This window comes from Tamandua tetradactyla, chromosome 13, assembly GCF_023851605.1.
Source record: "Tamandua tetradactyla isolate mTamTet1 chromosome 13, mTamTet1.pri, whole genome shotgun sequence".
Lineage (NCBI taxonomy): Eukaryota > Metazoa > Chordata > Mammalia > Pilosa > Myrmecophagidae > Tamandua > Tamandua tetradactyla.
The window spans coordinates 92,495,657-92,504,339 of record NC_135339.1 but is presented as its reverse complement, the minus strand read 5'-3'; the positions used below and the strand labels follow the sequence as shown (position 1 = coordinate 92,504,339).

General features: G+C 53.0%; 1 protein-coding gene across 5 annotated transcripts in view; it reads left to right on the top strand.

Moving 5' to 3' along the window:
* EBF3 (EBF transcription factor 3) overlaps positions 1–8,065 on the top strand; it is a 123,082-nt gene extending 115,017 nt beyond the window's left edge. The window contains exons 12-17 of one of the 5 annotated variants that reach the window (XM_077126417.1): positions 629–694; positions 1,229–1,406; positions 2,236–2,424; positions 2,938–3,027; positions 4,335–4,447; positions 5,382–8,065. In XM_077126417.1, coding sequence (XP_076982532.1) covers positions 629–694; positions 1,229–1,406; positions 2,236–2,424; positions 2,938–3,027; positions 4,335–4,447; positions 5,382–5,399 — 654 coding nt within the window. In that variant the 3' untranslated portion in view covers positions 5,400–8,065. Of the gene's footprint in view, positions 1–628; positions 695–1,228; positions 1,407–2,235; positions 2,425–2,829; positions 3,028–4,334; positions 4,448–5,381 lie in introns of all 5 variants that reach the window. The other 4 variants (XM_077126415.1, XM_077126414.1, XM_077126418.1 and 1 more) reach the window with 4 other exon arrangements.
* The last annotated feature ends 618 nt before the right edge of the window (positions 8,066–8,683 follow it).

The following is an 8,683-nucleotide window of genomic DNA, read 5'->3' as shown; positions in this document are numbered from 1 at the left end:
GGCATGCAGACGTGGATAAGACAAAATTCAGTGCATCCGAGCCCCCAGGCACAAGCGCGCTTGATGTGAAGGCATTTATGAAGTCCTTTATAACAGGCAGTCAAAGAGGTTAATTGAAAAATTTTCTTAATGTCATTATGAAAGAACTAGATTAACCCAAGTTAATTCACTTTATTGTTCAAAATAAAGAGGAATAAGCACTGAACTCACTTGCAAATTTGGGGCGTGAATTAGGGGTGAGATGTTGTCTTTAAGGACTCTGCCAGTTTAATTAAGATATGGAAAATTACTTATTGTTCTTCACCACTAAAGTGCTAGGAATTAGCAGGCAGATGTGTGCCTGGGCTTTTCAGACTGGCGCCATGTGTGTGTGCGTTTAATACCCGGAAGACTCGTCATTAAACCCTGGGCAGCGCCGCGCTGGGAGGGGCCCTGGGCCAGCTCCCCACCACTCTGCACACCCCAGACAACGCGGTCGCCTCACCGGGCAGGGCCAGGGGGTAAAGATCTGGAGGGAGGGGATCCCCATTTCTCCCACCTGCAGACGTAGCCGAATGTGTTGCGGTTTCTCGGGAGAGCCACCCTGTCCTTCCTGCGGCGCAGTGACCCCGCGCTTGTTTTCCCTTAGGAAGTGCTGCTGAAGAGGGCGGCGGACCTCGTGGAAGCCTTGTACGGGATGCCCCACAACAACCAGGTGGGTGCGCGGCCTCCCGGCCCTGCCCCCGACCCCGCGGGTCCCCGTCCGCGCGCTCCCCCCACACCGGGAGAGGCCGGCGTGGAGACAGCGTGGCCTTCCTGCGTAGGCTCAGCCCGGTGGAGGAGGAGAGGACAAGTGGGTGTCAGCAGCCGCAGCCGAGGCCGCCCTCACGGGACACAGCTTGGGGTCTGGGCAGGGGCAGAAAGGCACCGCGTGCAGAGGCTCCGAGGCCCGGCTGGGTTTTGGGGTCCGGGGGCTCAGGGAGGGCAGGAACCCCGCAGCCCATCTCGGGCTCCCCGAGGAGCAGAGCTGGGAGCGGGCGCCCCAGGGTCCACCCTTCCACCTCGCCCCCGGGCCCTGGGCGTGGGCAGGAGAGCGCGGCCCTTCCAGCTGCTTTCCGGGGGGGGGGAAGCGCCTTCGCTGTCCAAAAAGACGGGCTTTGTCGCGGTCCCCAGAGAGCGCACGCCCCCGTGGGGTGTCCCCTGGGCTCCCTGCGGGGCTGCGTCCCCCTGACCGGCCCCCTCCCCGCAGGAGATCATCCTGAAGCGCGCGGCCGACATCGCGGAGGCCCTGTACAGTGTGCCGCGCAACCACAACCAGATCCCCACGCTGGGTAACACGCCCGCGCACAGCGGCATGATGGGCGTCAACTCCTTCGGCAGCCAGCTCGCCGTCAACGTCTCCGAGACGTCACAGGCCAACGACCAAGGTGCGCCCCCTGCCCGGACGCCCACTCGGCTCGGGTGCCGGGCCCCGGGCCCCCTCCGGTCGCCCCCTCCGGGAGGAGCTGGCCGGGGCGCTTCCTTAGAGCAGCGAGGCGGCTTCGAGGTGGCCGCGCCCGCCGGACGCCTTCCGCGAGGGCCGGGGTCTGGCTGGGCTAGCCGCGGGGTGGGGGGCGCTCGGGGCCCTCCTGGGCCGCCGCGGTGGGGGTGCGGCTCCTTCCCTGCCCTGCGCCCCGCCGGGCCGCCCAGTCCCGCCGCCGGAGGCGGTGCTTTTAGTCCGTTTCGTCTCCCCCTTGGCCGCAGAGGGCGCAGGCTCAGCACCTCCTGGGGAGTTTGGCTCCCACCCATGCACCCTCCGCGGCGGGAAGGACGCTCCTGACCGCCCCCCCTTACAGAAATAGCAAACCATAAAAACGAAGGCCCCGAGACGACCTTTCAAGGGATGTCACTGCCACAGACTCGCCCTCCTTGTCAGCCGTGGCGTGCGCAGGTGCGCAGAGGCCGAAAGCTCACGTAGTGCGTTGGGACAAAACAGGGACCCGAGGTGTCGGTAGTGGCCCCTAAAAAGAAGCGCGGAGGCGCGTGACGGTCAGTTGGACGGGCGCCGCGGGTGGCCGCGACCCGGGCACACAGGGGAGTGCGGACGCGCGCTGGCCTCGGCTGACCCGTGACGCCGTCTTAGCTGGCGAGAGGCGCTGGGGCTGGAGACGAGCGTGAGGTCGAGGAAAATGCGTGCAGGCTCACGGGGAAGCCCCCCCCCCCCGGGTCTGTTGCTGATAATAACGTTATTTTTGGCGGGGGGGGGGATTTTAACAGTCGGCTACAGTCGCAATACAAGCAGTGTGTCCCCGCGAGGATACGTCCCCAGCAGTACTCCCCAGCAGTCCAATTACAACACAGTCAGCACTAGCATGAATGGATATGGAAGTGGCGGCATGGCCAGCCTGGGGGTCCCTGGCTCCCCTGGATTTCTCAATGGTTCCTCCGCCAACTCTCCCTACGGCAGTAAGTGTCTGTTTTTGTCACGCGTCATCACGCAGATTCATATTCACTGCAAAGTCAATGTGTGCGTTGCTTGGATGTTCTGTGATGTGAGCTGCTGGATAAAAGGAGGGGTGACTCTGGAGGCTGGACGTCCAAACGACGGCCGTAAATTGACCTAAAACGGGCCGCGGTGCGACCCCATTGGAAACAAACGCAGAATCAGAACCAAATTGGGCTGCTCAATTGGAAAAGAAAGTCCAACGCGAAAGAGTTTGCCTCTTATCCAGAGAGCGGCCGAGCCAGAAGCATCTCGCGTTTTTGTTTTTGTGGGTTTTGCGCTCTGATTCTGGGGCGCGGCCTGAGCGCCCCCTTTGTGGTGTAGCCGTGCCGCGGCGCCGCGTCCTGACCATGTTTGCTTTGTTGCAGTAGTACCGGCCAGCCCTACCATGGCAGCCTCTTCGGTCACCCTCCCTTCAAACTGTAGCAGTACACACGGCATTTTCTCATTCTCACCTGCCAATGTCATCTCCGCAGTGAAACAAAAGAGCGCCTTCGCGCCCGTGGTCCGGCCCCAAGCTTCTCCGCCTCCTTCCTGCACCAGCGCCAATGGAAATGGACTCCAAGGTGAGGCTGAGGCCTGGGCCTGGGGCCCGGGCCAGGGGCGCCCCCGCAGCCCTGGGCAGCTCTGTCCCCCAGGGCCTCCGCCTGGCCTGGCCGCGGGATGCAGCAGACCCCAGGGCTGGAGGTGGAGCCCAGTTCCTTCCTCCGGCAGTGGGAGCACCGTCTGCCCCTTCGAGGCACAGCCCCAGGTTCCTGACATCTCTTCCGGGTTGTGCCCACTCCCCTTTCACACACGATGCTGGCCGCCCCCCAACCTACACCCATGCCGGCTACACTCACGCATGAGTGTTGACAAGCAGGAGTTGTACTCCTGGTTTCTGTTCAGCTCATGAAAACCATTCTGTCATCTCCACCATCGACTAGATGGCCTCGTGTGAGAGCACCCCTGACCCTCAGAGGGCAGAACCTGTGAGAGAGGAGATGGGGTTTGGGGGAAGGCCATCGAGGCTCGTTCCCTGCCCTGTTCAGCAAAGGGGCCTCCACCCATGCCTGCCGCTCCTGGTCTCTAGCTGCTTGCCGACAAGGCAGGGAGAAGAATGGGGTGGGGCGGTGGGCTGTCGGCCACCCGCAGAGATACCCCACCCTCACACCAGCCTGCTCTCGGCGCCCCCAAGGCTGTACCTGCCCCCAACCCTGTCTGACAGACTATGTGCCAAGCGAGGCCAGGTGACCCATAGAAAGGTGTGTGCTCCCAGACTAGGGTGTAGACGTCTGCCGACAGGCTTCATTTTTCTAAATGATCTTTTTCAAGGATTCCAAGGTTCAAGAAGCAGAAGTACTGGCCCCGTGGGTCATGTGATATATCTCCTGGCTGCAGCTGCCCAGCTGCCTGCTTGCCCCGGAGGGCTGGTGCTCCTGGGGAGGACAAGGGAGGTCACATGAGCACCTGGCTCTGTGATGGACTCAGGCCAGTGGGCACTGAGAGTCCTGGGCACTGATAGCCCATGGATGCTGAGAGCCCATGGGTGCTGGGAGCCCTGGGCACTGAGACCCCATGGGTGCTGAGAGTCCTGGGTGCTGAGAGCCCATGGGTGCAGAGAGCCTTGGACACTGAGAGTCTTGGGCACTGAGAGCCTTGGACACTGAGAGTCTTGGGTGCTGAGAGCCCATGGGTGCTGAGAGCCTTGGACACTGAGAGCCTATGGGTCCTGAGAACCCATGGGTGCTGAGAGCCTTGAGCACTGAGAACCCATGGGTGTTGAGAGCCCTGGGCACTGAGGCTCCTCCAGGCAAAAACCAAATCCAGTCACTCCTTTAAAAAAACATGAGTCCATTCCACCAGTATTTATTGAGCGCCTACTGTGTGCCAGGCTCTCTGCTGGGTGCCGAGGACGTAGCCGCGGAGAAGACAAACGGGCCCTTTTGTGAAGTTGGTGGCATATTTCACTTTGATGAACTAATGCTCAAAAAAGGAAGTGGCAAGGTATCGATGATTTGAAATAATTGTCTCACAACCTCTGCTAGTGTAGGAGAGCCCCCCCAGGCTCCCCAAGTGCCGCTGACGGCGGTCAGCAAACAGGACTGCTTAAGCCGGCGGGCGGTGCGGGGCGCTGCCCGGGCGCTGTCGGAGGGCAGCATTTGTGCACACGCAGGTCTTCCAAACCGGGAAGTTGTGCCGGTGAGTCGGAGATAAATTAATATTGTTGAAATTAATGAACTGAGAAATTGAAGCTCACATCACTACATGAACAAATTTATTAATGTGTTATACATAAATTAACGAGAACCATCATTCTGACAAAAATTAAACAACACTGAAGTTAAAGGATTTTAAATTACGTTCCTACCGGGAGTCAACTGGCCAGCGTCAGCAGCACTTGGCATTCCAATGCAAACTTTGCTCTTTTGTCCTCAAAAGAGGAGGAAGAGCCACCAGAGGCTGAGAGGTGCCCCCCAGCCCCGCCTTCCTCTGCCCTCGGCCCTGAGTGGCCAGGGCGGGTGGGTGTGCGTGTCGCAGGGAGCCCACCGTGAGCGGGGACGCTTGGCAGAAGGCCAGAGCCAGGGTCCATGCGGGGCCTGGGGCTCGCTGGGCGCGGGAGCTGGCCTTGGCCGGCGTGGCTGGAGCAGCCAGGTGGCTTCTCGTCCGCGGACAGAGGTGACCTCCCAGGCGCCTGTGCCTCTGTGGGAAGCGGGAACCTCTGCACACATTCGTGTCAGCAGCCCCCCCCTTCCCAGGAGAGTGGAGTTTGGGGAGTTTTGTTTCTACCTGTGCCCCTTCCTGGGTGGTAGATGTCCCACTGTCCCAGCCAAGGTCAGGGCCGGTTAGCGGAGCCCCAAGCGGGGTCAAAGAGAGCAGGCTCTGCCCCTGCCTGGTGCCGGGCGAGCCTGGGGTAATGGCCCCCCTCTCTCTCTTTCAGCTATGTCTGGGCTGGTAGTCCCGCCAATGTAAGGCCACCCTCGGTCACCATCCGTAGCATCGAGCATCCCACGATGGCTTCAGGGGACACGCGTGGTACATGAAGACCTGCTGATGAAAACGGTCTTCAGAATACATCAGCAGCAACCGGAATGCTACAAAAGACTTTGTTTAAAGATTTTATTTAAACTATTAAGAATCAACATGCAAACAAGCTACTTCTTCACGAACAATTCCATTTTATTGACTGAACTTTTCTCATATTTTCACATTTCTCAGTCCTGAAGAATAAGGAAAAAACAAAGCGACGCCTATTTTGTATAAAGTTTCTGATTCCGTCTTGGCTATGTCTAGTACTTGCTATGTGTTGGGAGAAACTTTGTGAATGCACCATTTTGATTATCCTGAAACACGGATGGAAAATGCCTCCAAACATTTTTCTGTACTCATTCTTAGATTCACAATGGTTGTGTATCTCTATAATGTGAAATATTTTTTTGTGGTGACAAAAGGGGGCCAAGGAGATGTGAGCCATCAAACTGGAAAAAAAAAAGGATGACTATATGATTAGGAGAATTTGGGGTGGCAGGGAGGGGGGAGGGGTATCATTGCTTAACTTCATCTTAATGAAATGAAACTTTGTAACTTATTGTAGTTAGAAATTGTAACTTTGATATTGAATTCTCTTGCCTTCAACAAGCACACTGACAGAGGAAAAAAATGCTACTGTCTGTTGGTTAAAATATTCTCCCACTGCTAGAGCTTCCTGTTAAGCAAGTGTGATCTGCAACATTTTTTCAACTTTTGCTAGCACTGTATACTATTGCATTCTTAGGCTACTGTGAAGTCTATGTTTCTTGTACCAGAAAATTGTCCTTTTGACTTCTAGATCCTTCTCCCCTAATGTGTTTTGTATGTGGTTATAAAATTGTAGACTTTTGTGATTTTGCCAAAGTTGTAGCTAAATATTTATACACTTGTCTTGAATTTTTTTCAGATCCACTTAAATATTTAGAAAATGAGTTTTATTCCTTATGTGTCTTATAAGGAATAAAATGGTCTCCATTTGACACTTACTTTCCCCTGAACACTTGCAGTTGCTAAGGAACTTTATTTTGTAACATATCAATTATAAATATTGTATTTATCTTTGAAATTTTGTACATTGCTTTTCCCACTGTTCTTTTTTTTTTTTTCTTTTTCTTGTCTGTATTGGTTTTTTTTATCATGTCCTGGTGTTTTCATGCTGAAAAGAGCATTAAGCCAAGAAGTGTCTCTTTATCTGTTATGTTAAAATGAACCAGTGTCCTGACATTTCATGTATACTTTGAAAACTTGCTATTGTTTAGACTTTCCACCTGTTTTTTTTTATTTTGAGGAAAAGTCAAATTCATTGTTTATTTTTATATTATTTTTAAGTTATCTGAACAAATAATTTTGAAGAAAAAAAAAGTTTGCTGTATAGTCAAAACAAAATGGTGCCACCGGCTGTGACAGATTCCAATAGTCCGTGCATGTGGAACAGCCAAGAAGAGGAGACACCATTTGGGGCTTTGTCCTTATTTTATTTTATTTTTTTGTAGAATGTAAAAAAGTCCTTTTAGCTGCCACCCATGACTTTGCCACATAGCTGAACTGTGTTTACTGGAAAAATTCAGAGGCCTAAAGTTTAAAATGAAATTTACTTCTGAGGTTTTAATTAAAATGTTTGCCACATTAACTTCTCTGATGCCTTAAAAGTGGACTTCTTTGAAGAACCTTTGTGCTATTTTATCACAGGCTTACACCACAATTGTTAATCAATATTTCATTTGGAGATTTATGGTGTTTTTTAAAAGAAACACCAAACGAACAAAAGCACAACCCTGGTGTTCCCTTTGCCACTCCTTCCTGGGTCTGTCTCTGCTGCAGTTTGTGCCCTTCCCCTCCCCCCAGGCCCACCTCGCCTTCAGAGGTTTCAGGGGGAACCAAAGTCGTCTCTGGTTTTATTTTTATTTTTTCACCAATACCCTTTTGTAGTCAGACCCAGCGGCGCCGTCTGTGCTTTCTAACTGGAGTGACCTCCTTCTTATATTGTGCCTGTTTAGTGCCAAATCCACAGTGAGACCAAAAGGGCCTGCTATCTTTTTTTTCCTTTGTACCACATGCTTTGCAGACACAGCACAGCACACGTTTTGCAAATTGCAGCAGAAATCAAATGTGAAACAAAAAGGAGGGACGTTTAAAAACTTTGACCAAAAAAAAAAAAATGCACAATTTAGGAAACTGTTCATTCAAGGGACTAAATAAAACAAACAAGCAGAACATCCGGGCTGGTCGGCAGCACACACTCTGGCTTTGTGATCGCCACTGAGGCTTAGCTACGTGGAAAAGCCTGAGAAGTTGCTTTGGAATTAAATTGCCTCCGTTTTATTTTGTATAAGTAAGGGGTTGATCTAAAGAAAGAGCTCACATGTACATGGTAAGAACGTTTGCAAGTTTCTTCATCCCTGCACTCGGTTTGTGTTTTAGATTAACTAGTCAATGCCCTCATTGCTTCATCGTCTCCAAACTGAGTGCTTCACTAAACGGTAGATTTTACTGTTAAAGACCCTACAATAAGATTGTTTTATCTGTACATTTTTTCAGATATTTAACTGTATAAAAATGTTCATTTTACACAATATTTAATTAAAGTATTTCTTGTCTGTGAATTTCACTTTGGGTAATTTTATCTGTTTTGATTATTAAAACGACTGCTTAAACCCACGCATACACAGTTACATGGGGGTTTAATTTGCATGGTACAGAACTATGTTTTGGCTAAGATAAAAGCGATTGTAAGAAACTTGCCCGGTGCTGGCACTCCTCAAACCCTCTCTAACTGCCAAGAGATGCTCAGTGCAGAGCTGCGCCAATGGCCACTGGACATAGGGTGGACGCACTCCCAACGTCTGCAGGATCTTTGTCTCTGAGCCACAGCCACACAGCAGCACTGTCCGACCACAGTCCCGGTCCGACCACTGCTCTTTGAGCACACAAAAAACTCGGAGCTCAGTTGGGGCTTGGGAAGGCCCCTCTGCTCTGGCCCTCTTTCCCCAGGTTCCCAGCTTCTGAGCTGGACCGTTTGGCAGGTAGAAAGCAACTGTTCCAGCTACTGCAAATAAAAATAAACACCACATGCTCCTTCCATCGCACTTCATGGTGCTCAGCTTGGGCGAGAACCAGCTCGGGGGGTGCAGGAGTGAATGTCCCGGGCAGCTGTGCCAGCACCTCGGCACCCAGGCTCTGGCGCGATCCCTGAGTCCAGGTCGGCCCATCTGT